Raw genomic sequence first — 20,042 nt, forward strand, 5'->3', positions numbered from 1 at the left:
GGGCGAGAGTGACCCAAGTTCATAGACTCAATAAGCACCTCATGTTAGGGATAAAATCGGGTAGATAGCTGGGGATATAGTCCATCAAGATGGATTCGCTCCTACCCGATTCTAGGGATAGTAGATAGGTTGTTCTCTTAAGTGCTAACTTTGGATCTTGAACAAGGGGCCCCACTCTCTCATTGGCTCGAGAGGGACTTAGTTTGGTGGTTGGACCATAAACCAATTGCTCATTAGAAGATCAGTGGGACTTAAGAAACAAGATGTAATGACAGGGGTAAAACGGTAATTTTGACTCATTTGTATTTACAAACTAAAGGAACGGTGAAGTTCCACAGTGGAAGTAGGGATCTTTCCCAATTTTAATTTCACATAACAAAATTTTACAGAACGAGAAAAATTATGCATATCAACAAAAAATTTACAGCATATTAATAAAAAGGGATTTAGGGTTAGATTATACAATTACCCTTGAAGAACCAAGATCTTCACGATAATCCTTTTTGATTGGTCACGATGATCATGAACAATCCCGATCCAAAATGGCCACCACCATAAAATCTTCTCCGTATTCTCTGTAGGGAAGACAAATCTCAAAGTTGTATGGGCTGTTGAGTTTTGGGAGAGGGAGGAAAGATTAGGGGAAATTTTCTTCTATATGAATCAAAGAGATCAATTACTTTTTTTTTTTTTTTCTTAAAATCTCTTGTGTGAAGAAGATGATAGGTCTCCTGGAAAAAAACCAACCACACAACCCACATAATATTAAGAGGGAAAAGAGGGGGAGGGATTTACAACTCCCTCCCATATTAATTTTTAAAAAAATTAATATAATAATATAAAAAAATTTAATAATTAACCAATTATTTAATAAATTATATATATATTGATAATTACCTTATCATATAATATATATATTAAACTATATGTTATATCAAATATGATACTTAACCTATAGTTTTTATATTGTATCAAATACAATATAACCTATAGTTTTAACTCTCTCAATCATCTATGGTGTTTAATATAAATCACATTTATACTAAATTTAATTATATGAATCTCATCCATATAATAAGTATTTGAATCATATTCAAATATTTGTTTCCTCTCAAAATAAACTTTATATTATAATGTATCAAATACATTATATTAATTATATTATATATAATTAAGTTAAATTAGTTATATTACATATAGTTAATTCCCTCAATTAATTTGAATAATTCAAATTGATCTAAAATTGATTCTCAATAATCACTGTTGAGCTACAAAGGGGACCTTATGAACCTGTAGATTGAAGCTCCAATGGTACTTGGATAATCAATTAAACTTCTTTAATTAAATTATCCAACATCCATTAACTGTCGGTCAATCCAGTAAAGACCGACAACTGCACTCTTCGCACTACAAATGTATTTTTGTGTTGATTGGATATAATCAGTCAACAACGCGATGACCTATCACAAATTGTTCGTAAGTACGTTGGGCCAAAATTATCATTTTGCCCTTGTAGTTTCATCTAACTCCTGAAGTACAACTAATCCCTCTAATGAACAATAAGTCATAGTCCCACTATGACCAAACCCCTCTCGAACTAAAAGAGGGTGTGGCATCACATTGTTCATGAAGGAAATTTTCGAAAAAGACCCTTTGAGTAGAAGCAAAGATCAATCCAAATTCCATTTTTTATTGAATATAGATTTTATAGTAAACAAGAACAAGGTATGCATTTTCTTAAATTACAATGTGTTTTAAATAAAAAATACATAGGGTTTCAGAAACCCTTACCTTTGAAGAACCCTTTCTTCAAGAACTCCCTTGTACAAGCCACGAACAAAACTCATTCTCCACGCAGATCTCCTTCTTCAAGAACGGATACCACCACTCAAGAACCCTTTGTATTCTCTTAGGATAAAGGATTCAAGTAAGAGTTGTGGGTTTTTCTTGAATCCTTGGAAGAAGGAAAGGAGATGGAGAGGATGAGAGTGAAGAGAAGAACTTTTCTTCTCTTCATTCTTTTTCTTGGAGAAAACTCTTCTCACAAAGTGAATTGAGGAGGTAGAATAGTCTACAGCCAACTTGAATCCCACGTATAATAATTGAGAGAATGAAGGGAGGGAGTTGTAACTCCTTCCTTTTAATTAATTTCAATATCTAATATAAATCACATTTATATTAAATTCACTTATATGAATCTCATCCATATAATTGATATTTGGATTATATCCAAATATTTAATTTCTCTCAATATAAATCATATTTATATTTAATTACATGAATCTAATTCATATAATTTGAATCATATTCAAATTTCTCTCATATTACCTTAAATTATAATGTATCAAATACATTATATTAATTATATCACATATATAATCAATTTAATTAATTATATCATATATAATTAATTCCCTCATTTAGTTTGAACATTGGATATAACCAGTCGATAGTGCGATGACTCTTCACAAATTGCTCGTAAGTATAGCTGGACCAAAATACCATTTTGCCCCTATAGTTACATCTAACTTCTTAAGTATCACTGATCCCTTTAATGAACAATAAGTCATAGTCCCACTATGACCAAATCCCTTTCGGGCCAGGAGAGGGTGTGGCTACTATGTTGAAGACCAGGAATCAACCCTTAAAGGATCAATTTATCTACTTACCTTGTATCGGGGAAGAAGTAAATTCTGTTTTGTATGGTTGTGTTCCCAACTCTTCAGTCAGACGAGTCCCCAAAATGGTAGGCTTGTTGAGTTGGCAATCTGGCCACTCTTACCCATACAAATCAAAAGGCCGCCTTTATGAGCAAGAGTTCACAACCCACTCAAGATTTAGGTCATATCACCTATGGTCATCCTATTGAAATGTAAGTCTATATTATTAACGGTGTTATATGAAGAGATTAATCATTTTGTGGTTTAGTCTTATACAAACTCTTTTTATAGGATACCCCCGCTCACATGTTTCCACATGAATGATAGAATCATATCATTTGTAGCACTTTACAACATTGTAACACCTACAAAGTGGGTCGTATCCGTAGTGTCACTAGGATAAGGTACCCAGCCTTTTCCATCTACTACAGACCATTTAGGTTATTATTTAAATAAGATGCACTTGTATGTCTCTACACACTTGTTTAAATTACATAAAATAACCTCAGATCTTAGTTTATTGAATTGAGTATGTGCTTATAAAATAACATTTATTTTATTAACAACAATATGTTTATACAATGTTTACAAACTACGAAACTACAAAGAGATTTAGGACACCATTTCCAACAGTTCAAGCTTCAGAATCAACCCTTAAGGGGGCAATATTTCTACTTACTCCGATATTGGGGAAAGAGTGAATTCCATCTTATGTAGCTGTGTTTCTAGCTCCCCAATAAGATGAATCCCCAAAATGGTAGGCTTATTGGGTCGGCGATCTGACCACTCTCACCCATACAAACTAAAGTACTGCCTTCATAGGCAAGAGTTCACAACTCACTCAAGATTCAGGTCATGTCACCTATGATCATTCTGGTGAAATGTAAGTCTCTATTATGAACAGTGTTATATAATGAGACTAATCATTTTGTGGTCCGATTTTTTACATTTTCCTTTGTATAGAATACTCATACTCACATGTCTCCACATGAATGATTATGATCATATCATTTGTAGTACTTTACAACAATTGTAACATCTACAAAGCGGGTCGTTTTTGTAGTGTCACCAGGATAAGGTACTCAACCTTATCCATCTACTACAGACCATTTAGGTTATCATTTAAATATGGTCCACATGTATGTCTCTACATACATGTTTAAGTTATAAAAGATAACCTTGGATGTTAGTTTTATTGGTTTGTGGGTTAATGCTATTAAATGTCGAATAAAACATCTCATAAAGATGTACCCATATTTGCAGGCTTAATTGCCTCGCCATATGCCCTGACAATAGCATATAATCTTTTCGGGGACCTTCATGCGAACACCAATCAATAATTTCTAGCGCGATAAGCCCATTTGTAACTTATATTCACTCCATAATCTCGTCGGATGTCTTCAATTATATCCCTCAGGCAGTATACTCAACCAATTTGTTCGTCTTTGAACTTGATTAAGTGTCCAATAACCCAATCTTTTGCTTGTCGATGATTACCCATTCTCACTTCAAGAGAATGTTCACTTGGATATTTCGTCACTTTAAAGAAATCATGACCCTTCACTAAACACCTGTATTTAGAAAGCTCTTCGTCGACTTCTTTACATGATAGTTGAAGTTCTTTGTTATTGCAATTATTGACAATTTAGCTAACAAGTCATATTTCAAAAAGAAAATCTTATCAAACTTTATATCCTTGTCATTCAGACAATCATGAGGTATCATGATGAGGGCGTCATATGATGAGCCCTTTGATGGTCTGGGTATATCTATAAATGGTCGGATTGGAATGGTGGAATGCATTTGAACCGAAGGCATCACCACTGGTGGGACGTGAGTAAGTAGGGGTGGAACATGAATGTAAGGTGTTGGACTTGTTGTGGTCCTAAAGGTTGTCTATATTCATGGTCAGTATCGAACCGTGGATTACATCTGGGTTCATTGTTTTGACCAAACCAAGCTTCACTTCAATCATCTTTCAAGTAATATGGCTTAATATGATTATCCAATGAAGACATGGTGGGAATATTATATGTTAGAATGGTTGCAAACCCAAAGTTTTGACTGGTTGGGATGGGTGGATTCGTTGGATTGCACTGTTGATACATATTGTCTGTGTGTACTCCATGACTTTCGCGAGGTGTAACCGATACAAATAATGACATCCGGGATGTATCACTACCTTCTAAAAAAAGCTAAAGACTTCATCATCGATTAGATTATAACAATATTTAATGTGTATATCAAATATATCTGGATCGATATTTAGTCATTTGTGCATAATACTCACTAATTCACTGACCATTATATCATTTCTGACCTTCAGACCTTTCATATGACCTCCAACATAATTGCTTTTGGATTGGTCCCATTCTCCACCAAATCATACAAAGATGCGAAATAGCGTTATTGATCTGGAATTAGATTAACAAATTTTAAGCAATATCCCATAAAATTTTAAGAAATCGTCCAGTAATTGATAAGCCATCGCCTAATTATTTATAAGTGTTCCCTTAGTATTGTGTACGTGATCATGTATATATTACTAAAAAATCATGTATATATTACTAAATAATCGTTTATATAATACTAAATGATCATGTATATATTACTAGGATTGTTTATAATACTAAATGATCATGTATATATTACTAGGATCGTTTATAATACTAAACGATCATTTATATAATACTAACGATTGTTATATAATACTAAATGAACGTTTATATTGTAATGAACAATCGTGAATATATTACTATACGATCATTCATTTAATACTAAACAACACTTATTATGAAAATGATATGGGACAAAAAATACTGTAGAATATCACTTACATTCTCTTCGTTTCTAGATCTAACGAACGAATCTTGCTCTATACCCAAAGACAATAAAATGAACAAAGATGAAAGCGATCGACAATGAAGATGTTGGATTGAAACTTGGAGAGAACAATGGAAAAACTTCGTAGGGAGTTCGACAGAAAGTAAATAACTAATAGTAACCTTTCAAAACTTTGTAGGGAGTTCGACAAAAATTGAATAACTGATAACCTTTCATTCTTAATATCAATGTTATTCAATGGTATTGGTAGAATATTAGTTGAGAATAAATGCCTTGGTGAAATGTTAGTGTTGTATTGGATACATATTGCTTAAACAATCGTGAAGGAAGAAGACGAAAGCGTGGTCCGAAGAGTTTTAAGATTAGGGGTAAACTTGGTATTTTATAGGGACAAAAGGTCTATAATAAAAAAGTTTTTAGAAAAAGATAATTAATTCATATGAAAATTTTTGGTTTTTGAGTCCATTGTTGAGAAATCTGGTCTTCATCTCTGGTTTCCATGGCGAATTGCATCCTTGTTTGGCTCTTAATGGCTCGTCTCTTCGTGGACAGCTCTCTTGCGCTTACGCTCACCTCGAAGCTAGTACATCGATTCTCCGACGAGGCCAAATCACTTTGGGAGTCCAGGAAGACTGGTAATGTGTCTGGAAAATTCTGGCCGCCGAGGAATAGCTCCAAGTATTTTGAAATGCTAATGGACTATGACTTGAAGAGGCGGCGGCTGAAGACCGGATCCAAGTACGACGTGCTTTTTCCTTCTGAAGGAAGCCAGGTTATGTTCTTCGGAAACGAGTTTAACTGGTTAGTATGCTTGAACTCGATCGCTCTAACGCCTAAATTACTACCATTTTTGTAGTTTTCTTTACTTCCACAACAACTAAATTGTTTAAATTTATGCATTTTTCTTCAACATTAAAAATTTCAAGCATAATGGAGGGAGAAGTTTCACTAGGCCAGCACATCGACTTTACTATGAACTATGATTTTAACTTGTTCGTTAGGGCTATTAAAGAATTCAGTGGGTCTAGTTGTTCAGGTTACATTACACATGGATTGATATAGGAACACCGAGTGTTCCGTTTCTCGTTGCATTGGATGTTGGAAGTGACCTGCTCTGGGTTCCGTGTGATTGCATTCACTGTGCTCCCTTGTCTGCAAGTTATTATAGTGTTCTGGTATGGTTGCAATCACCAACACTGATTTCTTTATTTCTTTAATGTTTCTTTAACATATTCCAAGCTGCTTAACTAGTTCATAAACTGGATACCTACTTTCCTCCGAGTATGTATTTATTCAATCTCAGTTAACTTCCATATAGGTGATGATTATATCTTGATTGTATTACCGTGCAAGAATCTTAATGATCAAATCATAAATGATTGAGGTTTACTGATGCGGATGTATTGAAACATTAATACGTTCCATATCTTTCAAAGTTGAAACTAAGTAGTTGTCAATTATCATTGATCTCTTACACTTGGAAGATTAGTCTTTGTACTAGTCAAATTACCTATTGACTTGCCACATGTAACTTCTAAAGGGAAGAGCTGTATTCAAAATCGTTCCACGCAGACATATTATTGATTGGAAAAAAAAAACGAACAGGAAAACTAATGTACAGCAAAAGTAAGCACTTACCTCAGTCTAGACTTTCAACGAACACGGCAAATATGTATGGTTTTTTTTTTTTTTTCCCAACTAAATCATTATTTCCTGTTACGTTTATGTTAATATGTTATTTATATACTTGTCAGTAGTTCACTAAGAACTGAAACAAGTTTTTCAGTTAATTTCACCAATTGATTGGCAGGTGTTCTATACTGTTTGGGGCTGTCTATGATGCAGGATAGGGATCTGAGTGAGTACAATCCAGCTTTATCCAGCACCAGCAAGCACCTTTCCTGCGGTCATCGATTATGTGCCTGGAGCACAACTTGCAAAAGTCCCGACGAGCCCTGCACTTATAAACGGGATTATTACTCAGATAATACATCAACTTCTGGATTTATGATCGAAGATAAATTGCATTTGGCATCTTTTAGCAAACATGGGACACAAAGCCTTCTGCAAGCCTCAGTTCTATTAGGGTGGGCTCTTACCGCATCACATATTTGGATGTTTTCTTCATCTTTAATGATGTTGAACTTGAGATGTGGAATGATACCTGAATCTTTGCCTGTGATTTCCCTCTCTCCCTCTCTTGACACAGCTGTGGTAGGAAACAGAGTGGTAGCTATTTGGATGGGGCTGCTCCTGATGGTGTTATGGGGTTGGGTCCTGGAAACATTTCAGTGCCAACCTTATTGGCACAAGAAGGATTGGTTAGAAACACATTTTCACTTTGTTTTGATAATAATGGTTCTGGGAGAATCCTCTTTGGGGACAATGGTCCTGCCACCCAGCAAACAACAAAATTTTTGCCCCTATTTGGTGAATTGTAAGTGAACTATCAACTAAATTATTCGTTAAGCCAATTTTACCTCTATTATTCTCTTGAAATTATCTATTATTACCATCATCAATGAGCCATCCGTTCCTTGCCTCAGTGATGCCTATTTTGTTGGGGTGGAGTCTTTTTGTGTTGGGAGTTCCTGTCTGCAGAAAAGTGGATTCCAGGCGTTGGTTGACAGTGGCTCATCTTTTACATATCTTCCTTCAGAAGTCTATAAAAAGATTGTCTTTGAGGTGATATTGCAATATAAATATCTATTCTATTTCAATTGAATATGGCTTAAAGTCTCACATTACTTGATGCAGTTTGACAAACAAGTGAAATTTAATGCTACCAGGATAGTTCTCCAGGAACTTCCCTGGAATTACTGCTATAATGCTAGGTAGGTGGCTGAACAAGAAAATAAGTACGGGATGATGTTTTCCTCATTACTTGAGGGTTGACAGGCAGTTCTGTTATTGTTGAAACAGTTCGCTGGTGTCCTTTAATATTCCTAGCATGAAACTCGTGTTTCCATTGAATCAAAGCTTTATACACGATCCTGTGTATATCCTCCCTGCAAATGAAGTAAGTTAACCATTTTACTCTTGTTTCTTGAGTAATTTTACACAAATGATTATTCTCAGTGGAAGGGCCCTAAAAAATATTGAATAAGGTGTATTTCCCTCAATTTGTTTATTTTGGGATTGGGAAAACTAAAAAGGTTTCTGAAGAAAAGTTTGAGGACAAAAAGTTATGTTTAGGAAAGCACCGAAATGTTTACTGCCTTATCTGGCTTCTCTTTTGTTATGGATGGGGGCTGTTGCATTCAAAATGTCCCTTTGTCTTGAATGCCGTTAACAACTTTACTTTAAAGGACTTCTATATCCTTTTGCCTCAGTGGCCATGATTTATCTGTTTTGGTTGAAGTATCAATTTTATGAAATTTATGGTGCAGGGATCTAAAGTGTTTTGTTTAACTTTAGAGGAGACAGATGAAGATTATGGTGTAATCGGACGTAAGTATGGCTTTTGACTCTGTAGTTGCAGATGCCAAAATTTCAACAATTTTCTTTTAATGAAGAAGAAACAGTTTCATTTATCTTTCTCAACTAGTATAGTTCTCTTTCTTCTCCTATCACACAATTACATGCTTGGAGCTTGGAAGTGTAAAAGCACTTGTGATAAATCTTGTGACATCTTCTTCCTTTTGTGCTGCAGAAAACTTGATGGTGGGTTACCGGATGGTTTTTGACAGAGAAAATCTTAAATTGGGTTGGTCCAAGTCCAAATGTAAGCATGTTTTCGTTGCTATTAATAGTTTAATTTTTTTCCTTAACAGTGTGCTATAGCTGCTCGTCTATCACTTAGATTATTTAGGAGAAAGATTTTGGATATTGGGCAATAATGCATCTTGCCTTTTGAATTCTCTCACCAGCTTCTTATATCAAGGATTTTCTCGCCAATGACCTTGACACTGTGAAGCAGCTTTAACTTACATATTAAGATTTTCATTTTCAATTCTTCGTGGGTCCATATTTAAGTTTTTGTGAAGCCTTTGTATACTTCTGGCTTTCTTTTTTCGATGAGCATGGAAAACGAACTTATATTGAGCACGATTAAATTCCCCTATCTTCATTCGAGATTTATAAGTGTGTAAAACTGCAGGCCTAGATATCAACAGTAGTAAGACAGACCATGCCAAACCACCTTCAGATGACGGAAATCATGGATCGCCAATTGCATTACCACCTCCAAATAGGCAAGCAATTGCACCCACTGCTGCAAGAACGTCTCCCAAATCTTCCCTAACTGCATCCTGTTTTTCTCCCTTCCTGCTACTGTTGCTTGCAGTTTTTCTGGTCGCTTGTTGAATTTGTTGAGTCCATAATGTAAATGTTGCCTTTTCTGATGGGCATTTCAATTACTTAACATCTTATCCCTTCCTGTAAGTTGCTGTATCATAGAGGGAAAAATAAGTTACATTTTTTCTTGGGGTCTACTTACCCACATATATTATATAGACGTCTTTTGCAATTCATGCATCTTTGCCACTGCCTCAACGTGCAACTATTTCTGAACTACTACACTGACCCTTCATTGTCTTTTGAAGTGGCATGTCCAAACATCATACTAGCAGATTACTAAAGTTCTGTAGAACTATATTGGAAGATTTAGGTTTTACGGTCCATCAAGAATTTCAACACAAGCAAGGAAAGTAAACTTGGGTGACGACTGACCGTGTCCAGTACCTCACCTACTAATTGCTAAGCTACAGTATAGTCAGACAGGTACTTACCATTCTTTATTTTGTTATATAAACTGCTGAAATTTCTAGAGAAATTTGTGTTTTGTATTTGTGATAATTGTAGCTGACCTTTCTTTGTAGGGGTTGAAAGTGATGAAAACATCTGACAGGTTACATCAAAGGGGAGATGGGAATCATTTTGGGATAACATGATTGATTATCCTTGTAGGAGCCTAGTGCCCTGGCCGAATGGCTCATGCAGAGTGGCCCCAAGGTTAGACCTCCGCGAATATTTACACGAGTTTGTAAAAAAAGATGATTATATAATACCTTGCACAAAGAAAATATTGTCCTTTAAATTCTTTATATTTTTCATTTTGCTGGACATGAAGTTTTAGTTTCATCATTCCAAGTTATCTCACTTAAACAATCAAATTTTCACACTTTCAACCATTGTTGAAAGTTTGTTTTTATCTAATTCAAATAATCTTTCTTGCACCAAATCACTTGTTTAAGCTCACATACGGACCGCTTTTGCCTTAAACAATTCTCTCTGGATGTGAAAAACCACCGAGCACCCCCCAGTTTCACTGATTTTCTTAATAAAGTACACTGCTTGCCAAATGAAGCTTAGTTTTATGATCCCCTTGCCAGTTTTGGGGCATGAGTTGATATGAAAAATAACAAGCTCTCTTGCTCTCCAAATTGGAAGGGGGCTTGAATATTTCAGAATTAGCTATTTCCCCCTCCATTATTCCCTGACCTCCCTATAAGCTTTGCATTATTTGATGAATTTTGAGTCATCTCCTGATTAAACAACTTGTCTTATTCTCTCGTTTTGCCAGACTTGCTCAGAATTTTCAGTTGTGTCAATGCGCACTATTCTTGAAGGATAAAGGATTTGATTTCTTGTTAATATTGTTATAGAAAATACTTAGGTACATATGAGGCTACCCTCATCTTTGTGCAGTCCACCCAAGTGCCCAATCACAATTTAAAACGTAGCAGCAAACATTTTCTTTCTTTATAGAAGATATTTTTTTAAAAAAGATATTTTTCCTTTGTGATTGAAAGGGATACATGGAGATGGGTGCAACCTTGACTGCTTGTTATTATTAGGTTGGTGAAGTTCTTTTCGTCAAATTAATTAATTAATATTTTTCCATATCCTTTCTAATTCTAAGATCTTCTACCGTCATTAATTACTTATTTAGTTACAAACTTTCTCAAATGATTATTTATTTAGTTTATAGTTTTAGTTTGGATTTTCTTTGGTATTTTAGTCATCATCTCGTGGTTTTGTTCTATACACATGTCATTTGTATCTATATAGATTCTCTCTTTTTTTATTTTGATCACAAGATAGAATAATGGTGATAAATATGAAAGATAAGAAAATAGTATGAAAAGTTCTCACTCGAATTTTGATAAAGTAGAGCATCCTTTAGAATAAAAAAGTTTACCTTTTACCCATAGAGAGAATCCAACAAATTGTGACAAAGGCACACTGAATTTAGATGAATTCAACTTGAAAGAGAAATATATTGATTTCTGTCACTCTCTTTCCTTTTTTTTTTTCCTCAATAAAAAATTCCAACTCTTATTATGTGATAGTGATGGATGAAGGTGAGATGAGGCTGAGGGTCACTTGAACAATTACTGTTCAAAATTTCAAATAATTTTGTGGCACTCAACTATGCAAAGTGCTAAAAAGTTGCACTGTTCTGTTGAATAGGTCATTTCATGGGGCTTGGATTTGTGTTTGGGAACTTTTGGCAGTGTCTACGAGATGCATTTTTGCTTCACACAGTTGTCATTTTTTTTGGGTTATGTCTAATCATATTAAGCCATCTCACCCATGGATGGAGGCACCTAATTTAACTATTAGTCAATTTTTTCTCTCACTAATTTCGACTCTTTTTGTAAGGACAAAGTACACTTTTGATTCATGAGATTTGAGTTTCATGTCTATTTCGTTCATAAATTTCAAAACAGATATTTTGATCCCTCGTGTTTATAAAATATTTTTAAGAATGTTTATCAATTTTTTCCTATATTAAAGTATGCATTAATTATATTTAACGAGTATCTGACACGTATTTGATAGCGAAATTATTGTATTCAAATTGTATAACTATTACTATCCACTAATAAGTATCTGACACAGACATATTATTCAAATTAAAGTCTATTTGCTCTCCCTTCAAGGATAAATATAAATTTTAGTACTTTTAAAAAAGTTATAGTTCTATTATCTACCTCTGCAATTGTTAAACTATTTGGTATTCATAAATTATATGTTTCAACTTTTCACCCCCTAGATTTTAGGGTTTCCATGTGACGTGTTTAGAATCTCTCTTTGGACTAATATGATAAAAATACAACTATTTCTGTGTTTGTGTGCCTATTTTATTTGGTTAAAGTCTTTAAGATACTGGATTCTTCTCAAAATACCAATATGAGGTTGAGGCTCATTAAGACTACCAACATATATCAGGGTTATAGAAGAAGCCTCTGGATGCTCAATAATTTGTAGTAATGAAACAATCTATGTGGGACTATGATGTTGGCCATGCATATGCTATACCATAATTAAATCCCTACCACATAGTTTAATTCTAAACCTTCCAAATTCTATTCTGTAAAGACAAGAAAAGGCAAAAACCTTGTCTTGACATTAATTAAAATCACCACCAACAGAGAAATCTAAAACCAAAATCAGAGGAGGAATGATAATGAAAGCTTTGAAACCATATTCCAAATTGCTGCCACCTTGCAAAAGTAGCTACAACTAGTCATTTATTCGGGTATGCCTTTGTATATTCCTTTTATACTTTATTTTTAAAATTTTAATTTTTTAATTTTATTTTTTAGCCTTTTCTAAATTCCCACCGCCCAATCACTGCTCTATCTTCTATGCATCCTACAAGTGGATAACTGTTTGTGAACATAAAACCAAAGAGAGCATACACTCTTCTTCATGGTAGCTGTGGATTTAGTTTGACATTTGAAAGGATGAAATGTGTTTTCAAATAATTAAAAGTACCTTTTTTTTTTTTAATATTGGATTTAGAAGTACTCAAAGCATTTGTGAAGTGCTTCATTTAAAACTACTTATCTCAAAGACATTCTAATATTGAGTGGTTTTACGTTAATTTAGTCATATCATTGTCTAATTTGTTATTTCATTGGTTTAGTTATAAATTTAGTCACTTTAAACTTTCATTTTGTATCATTAGGTTCCTTGCCTTTTAAAATGAATTTTTATGTGTAATAAAACTCAAATTTTGAATCTTATTTACAACTGTTTAAATCCAAAATTCAAGAATTTATTCCACACGTTTTCAATTAACATTAAGGAACCAAACTAGACATAAATCTGAGAGTTTACACCTCGGTTGGTAACCATTTTGTTTTTTGTTTTTGTTTTCGAAAATTGTACCTATATCATCCACATTTCTTACCATGATTTGCATATTTCTTAAATATAATGGTTGAATTCTTAGCCAAATTCCAAAAACAAAAACAACCTTTTGAAACTTATTATTTTTAGTTCTCAAAATTTGGTTTGTTTTTTAAACTATTGGTGAAAAGTAGATAACAAATGAAGAAATTTGGGGGTGGGAGTAGTCTACATAGGCTCAGTTTTCAAAAACAACAACAAAGAATAAAATAGTTACAAAACGGGGCCTTATATACTAAATTTGTAATTTAACCTATTTTATTTAGCTTGATGTACGCAGCATTCAGTATTTAATAACATGATAGAGATTATATAGGACAAATATAACCAACATTTCATTCAACTTTCATAACTAGGCAACTACTTACACTAGCTCCTTTTGAATTTTTTGATTTTCACGTGGCTCTGCATCTACCGTTGGATTATATATTATCCACGTGGATGTTAATCATTGGAACTTGACATTTTTTGATCCATGTCACTCCAAGAACCATATATGATATCCATATTCTTGCAAAGATATATGGATATATATGAATGAATGATCAAAATATTCTATAAGGCTTTGAAATTGTCACTATCAAAGAAGGCATTGGCTCTCAAGCTTTTTAGTTTTAACTTTGTTCTTACTTTCACCTTTTCTTATACATGAAGCATTGAACCATTTTCTGAAAAAACCAATTTCCATAGAAAGAAAGAAAGAAAAGTACAAGTTTGGAGTCAAACTCTCATTATCTTTTCAACTGAGTCCTTGCCTAACTGTTTATAAGAAGGGGTTCAGTTCTAGAGAATTACCTGTCTGTTCAAGAAAGCCATTGGTTTTTCCATTTTTCCACCAATCTTCCTATAGCCCATATATATAATCTTATAGCTAAAAACACTTACTAGGTAGAGCACATCTTGTGAAAGTACTTACTAGCAACTTGTAAGAGGAAGTTAATCAAAATGGGAGTTGAAGGCACTTGGGAATACTTCTCCAATTTGATTAACAAACACAGGAAGAAGAAGAAACAGATGCAAACAGTGTCCTTAAAGGTTCGTATGGACTGCGAGGGTTGCGGTCGCAAGATGAAGCAAATCATGTCTCGTGTAAAAGGTACGCCAAAAGTTTTGAGTTTAGTAGTGATTTTAACAACAAAGTTACTACTACTCTTCTATTTTCAAATCTCTTCAGTTTTATTCTCTGCTCGCTTATTGAAGGTTAGTTGTGTTTATTTTTGTGCGTCATAATCCATATAAAACTTGTGATAGAGCAATGATTAGGTGTCATCTCTTCTTTTATTACCTAGCAAAAAATTGCTGAATTGGCAACGAGAGAAAAAACATCTTCTATTGAAGAAGTGCATAATTCTTTTGTTGAAGTACAAATAGTCTGGTTTGAAATTTCCTACTAATAGACCTTTTGGCATTGGACAGGCATCAGCACCATACATGGTCTTTACAACTTTGTGAAGACCTGTGTTTTTCGTAAATAGCCGTTCGGGCCTGATCATTACAACCACTTTCGTTAGGAAGATCTAATTTTTTTTAAAAAAATTCAAAATATTTTGTCACGTGACAATTTTTAATTGGACAATTGGTGGGCTGCATAAAGATAAGTGTAGTCCAATCAACACCAAAATATTTTTCCTCCCGATGTACACAAGTCTTCGATTAGCTTGCACACCTTGTAGAATTTACTTAAAATAGAGCATGTAGTATACGCTCAATTTGTCCCTTTTCTCTCTTACTAGTCGAACAAAACGATCACTAGCCCAATCAATGGTGGTCATAAAACGGGAATGATTTTGCAGGGGCGAAGAAAGTGGATGTGGATGTGAAGCAAATGAAGGTGACAGTGACAGGATACATAGAGCCAAAGAAGGTGCTGAAGGCAGCACAAGCAACGAAGAAGAAGGTGGAGATGTGGCCTTATGTTCCAGTTTCATTGGAGCCATATCCATATATATCAGCCTCGTACGACAAGAAAGCTCCTCCAAACATGGTTAGAAGTGTTCCCAACACAGCCACCATTACAGAGACTCTTGTCAATGAAAACTATGTTCGAATGTTCAGTGATGACAATCCCTACGCTTGTTCTATCATGTAACTACCTACTTAATTACTTAATTAGCCCTTCAATTCAATAACTAATAATCCCAATATTCTCTACACTTTTACACTCTGCCATAAGCTATAATATGTTTTTGGTATTAGTCCCGTACTTTTAGCTTTGATTCATTAAAGTTTTTGTACTTCATTTTGATCTACTCTATGTACTTTCAATTTTTTTTTATTTTGGTTTTTGTACTTTTGAAAAGTAACTATTTTGGTCTCTTAAAAATGGAAATAAAAATGGAGGGACTACATGCGTGCAAGGGCCAAAATAAACATTTTGAAAAGATAAAAATAAAAATAAATAAAAGTTAGAAGTACGTGAATTAAAATGAACTAAAATCAAGATTAAGAACCAAAGTAATATTTCAAAAGCTTATCCTTATAGTTGATGATTGATGATAGGAAAGGAAATCATGTTACTATTGATCATGGGTTTTTGTGTGGGTTGGGTTCTTTTGAGAGAAAAAAAAGTGGAGATATATATCATAAATTGTTTGTATAGTATTTTGAAAAAAAAAACATGTAATTTTGTATATGGATGCCAAGTAAATAGTACAAAAAAATTCTTTTTTTGGTAATTCTTTTCATAAGTATTTGAATTTAATTGTAGTAAATCAAGTTCAGAATTTAATAAGTAATTTAAGACACTAGACAATCTTCACTAACAAATTATAACTATAAAAATCCTTTATCAATTTGTAAGGGCAAGACAGCATGAAGTTATAAAATGAGCTATGCTCAACATTCCTAGATTTCCTAATATTAATTATTAAATAATAATAATAATAATATTATACAATTATAAATGGGGATTTTCAAAAGTAAAAAAATAAGAAAAACTATTTACATAAAATAGAAAATTTTTAATCTTATTTAATAGAAATTGATAGAGACTGATAAAAGTCTATCAGTAATTGAAATTGATTAAAGTTTATCACTGATAAACGCTGATGGAAATCTGTCTGTGTCTATCAATATATATATATATATATAATTGCAATTTCTATAAATAGTTTAATATTTTTTCTATCTGTAAAATTTTTTCTAAAATATTTATAAGTAGATAAGAAGTTATATACCATTTTAAACATTGACAATTTTTCTGCAATACCACAATTATATACAATAGAAAAAAAAGTGATATTTGATATTAAAAAAAAGATAAAACACCTCAGAATCAAAATAGTATTGAAGTCGGGATCAGTCGACCAAATTAGCGGCCATCCTCTCATGATTTTTTAACCGTTTCCTAATTCTAAATTTGCCTTTTTGGTGAGCAATTGGCATCTCTAGTTTTCGTCAAGCTTTCTACATCTTATATTGGAGAAAATGGCACAAGCAACGGTTTGCTATAAATACACATCAATTTTTAATGTGATTAATCATCTCTATGAAATCTATTACAATTATATTTATTGGCATTCGAATCTCGTTTGTGTTGGTTTCCCTGTGGGCGTATGGCCTTGACCTCCAACCTGTTCTCCTTGGTCTTGTCTCGATATTTTCCAAATTGACTTACATAAGAGACTTTTGTACTAGTGTGATGTTGAATCTACTGCACTCTAATGCAGTTAGTAGGAGTGTCTAATTCAGATAAGCACAAATATATATTGAAAATTTATATTGTCGAAGCTATGTTTGTACATTTTTCCTAGGCATATTGAATTAAAAAAGAGATGAAAGTACATATCTTTCTCTATATATTTACTGATGTATGTTTGATGAATTTTAAAGTTTAGAAAGAAATTAACTAAAATAATTGAATTAAATTGTCAAAGTAAAGATGAAAATTTCTAATATACTAAGAATGAAAAAAACATTGAGAATTTAAGATGAAATCAAGGTTAAGTTTCAATGAAAATTATAGATTAAAATATTGACATATAGTATATTAATGGATTCGACATCAAAATTAATGGTCACTTGAAACTAAGAGTTAAAATATTGATGTCAAAATTGATATTGTGATTGAAGGGGCTACTTGAAACTTTTGACAAACGGTAGGTTGATTATCAAATTAAAAAATTTATGGAAGTAATTGTTTGTGACAAATTCATAAACCTAAAGTTCTTTACTTTTATTATTATTTATTTTTTTGAAAAATAAAATAATTATTTTATGTTGTGAATATGAAGGGCACAAGTGCATATAACAAGAATACAAATATGAAGAAAATATAATATAACAATAATAATGTAAAATAAAATAAATAAATATTGAAATAAATATAATATAATATATAAATATACAAAATAAATAAATAAAAAAAGTAAATAAAATAACAATGAATGTATTTCTCCTCTTTCTCCGATCTTTTTGGATTGATTACCAATATGTGTCTTTCAAAACCCACAAAATACTACTATTTATAGGTAATTTGGCATGTATGAGTTGGATTACATGGAGACTAATAGTGTGTAATCTTGAGACACATGAATAACACATGAGGTAATGAATAAATGACATATGACCAATAGACACTAACAATGGACATCTACATTACACCTAATTTAACATGTTTACAATACTCCTCCTTACTTGCCTATTATATGTGAAATATGCCTTGTTAAGACCTTACTAGTAAAGAAACCCACTAAGAAAAAAATTCTAATGAAGGAAAAAGAGTACATATAATCTGATACTCTTAAAAAGTATATTTACTCCCCCTCATGGAAATACCACTTGAAATCTCTGAGTCGCCGCATTCCAATATTGTGCACCAGTTTTTTAAAGGTTGTGATAGGTAATGGCTTTATAAATAAGCCTGTCAGGTTATCTTTCAAACAAATCTGTTGCAAAGTGATGCCGTCATTTTCTTCAAGATTATGAGCGTAGAAAAGCTTTGGTAAAATATGTTTTGTTTTATCTTATTTAATATATACTAATTTGATTTGAGATATGCATATTTCTTGTCTTTGTATAATATCGTTGGAAGATTTTTACTAGATAACAAACCACATGTTTCATGTGTTGGGGTTGATACCCTAAATCTCGTAAGGTCCTATAGTTTGTAATTGTATTGTACAAACTTATTGTTTATTTAATAGAATATATGATGTTTTATTTCAAAGTTACTTACATTAACTACAAACCAATAAACTAACATCCAAGATTATCTTGTAGCTTATGTATGTAGAAACATATGGGTGGATCATGTTTAAGTGATAACCTAAATGATATGAAGTAGATGGATAAGGTTGGATACATTGTCCTTGTGACACTACGAGTATGGTCCGCTTTTTAGGTGTTACAATTGTTGTAAAGTGCTACAAACCATATGATCCTGATCATTCATGTGGAGACATGTGAGTGGGGATATTCTATATAAAGGAGTTTGTATAAGACCGGACCACGGAATGTTTAGTCTCATTATATAATACCGTTAATAATGGAGACTTACATTTTACCAGGATGACCATAGGTAACATGACCTGAATCCTGAGTGAGTTGTGAACTCCTGCCTATGAGGGCGGTCCTTTGATTTGTATGGGTGAGAGTGACCAGATCACCGACTCGATAAACCTACCATTTTGGGGATTCGTCTGATTAGAGAGCTGGAAATACAACTACACAAGAAAGAATTCACTCATTCCCTGATGTCGAGACAAGTAGATAAATTGCTCCTTTAAGGGTTGATTTCGGGGCTTGAACAATGTGGCGCCACATTCTCTCCTGGCCTGAGAGAGGTTTAGTTATAATTAGACTATGATATAATGTTCATTAGAAGGGTCGATAGTACTTAAGGAGTTAGATGTAATTACAGGGGTAAAACAATAATTTTGGCCTAGCTGTACTTACGAGCAATTATAAAGGGTCATCGTACTGTTGATTGGTTATATCCAATAGACACATAAATATATTTATAGTACGAAGAGTGTAGTTGTCGGTCTTTAGTGGAGTGTCCGACAGTTAACGAATGGTGAATACTTTAATTAAAGAGTGTAATTAATTATTCACGAACCGTTGGAGCTTCAAGCTACAGGTCCATGAGGTCTCCTTGGTAGTTCGATAGGACGAAATGAGAACTAGTATTTGGATTAATTTGAATTGTTCAAATTAATTAAGGGAATTAATTATATATGATATAATTAAGTTATTTTAATTATATGTAATATAATTATTATATTGTATTTGATACATTATATTATTTATGAGAGGAAATAAATATTTGAACATGATTTAAATGTTGATTATATGAATTTGATTCATAATTGTTAAATTTAATATAAATGTGATTTATATTAAATGTCATGAGATAATAGAAACTATAGGTTATAATGTATATGATACAATATTAAA

At 32.9% G+C, this 20,042-nt stretch overlaps 2 protein-coding genes and 1 long non-coding RNA gene across 4 annotated transcripts; all 3 read left to right on the forward strand.

Moving 5' to 3' along the window:
- The first annotated feature begins 5,912 nt into the window (after positions 1-5,912).
- LOC120067867 (aspartic proteinase-like protein 1) lies at positions 5,913-9,972 on the forward strand. Of its 2 annotated transcripts, XM_039019476.2 has the most exons (10): positions 5,913-6,305; positions 6,541-6,679; positions 7,350-7,591; positions 7,714-7,941; positions 8,051-8,189; positions 8,262-8,338; positions 8,427-8,523; positions 8,894-8,954; positions 9,157-9,228; positions 9,604-9,972. In XM_039019476.2, the coding sequence occupies exons 1-10, from the start codon at positions 6,004-6,006 to the stop codon at positions 9,807-9,809; spliced, it is 1,563 nt and encodes a 520-aa protein (XP_038875404.2). In that variant the 5' UTR covers positions 5,913-6,003; the 3' UTR covers positions 9,810-9,972. The 2 variants fall into 2 exon arrangements, with proteins under 2 accessions (XP_038875404.2, XP_038875403.2); XM_039019475.2 differs by having other exon boundaries at positions 5,940-6,305; positions 7,350-7,941; positions 8,294-8,338.
- A 350-nt stretch (positions 9,973-10,322) lies between these two features.
- On the forward strand, positions 10,323-12,187 carry LOC150032003 (uncharacterized). Its single transcript, XR_016525270.1, has 2 exons — positions 10,323-10,457; positions 11,919-12,187. It is a non-coding gene; the product is annotated as an uncharacterized LOC150032003 (long non-coding RNA).
- Positions 12,188-14,218: 2,031 nt separating this feature from the next.
- LOC120092711 (Heavy metal transport/detoxification superfamily protein) lies at positions 14,219-15,916 on the forward strand. Its single transcript, XM_039050865.2, has 2 exons — positions 14,219-14,742; positions 15,440-15,916. Exons 1-2 carry the CDS (start codon positions 14,592-14,594, stop codon positions 15,733-15,735), a joined length of 447 nt encoding a protein of 148 aa, XP_038906793.1. The 5' UTR covers positions 14,219-14,591; the 3' UTR covers positions 15,736-15,916.
- Positions 15,917-20,042: the final 4,126 nt, after the last annotated feature.

This window comes from Benincasa hispida, chromosome 12 (genome assembly GCF_027475165.1).
Source record: "Benincasa hispida cultivar pf3 chromosome 12, pf3_genome.v1.1, whole genome shotgun sequence".
NCBI lineage: Eukaryota > Viridiplantae > Streptophyta > Magnoliopsida > Cucurbitales > Cucurbitaceae > Benincasa > Benincasa hispida.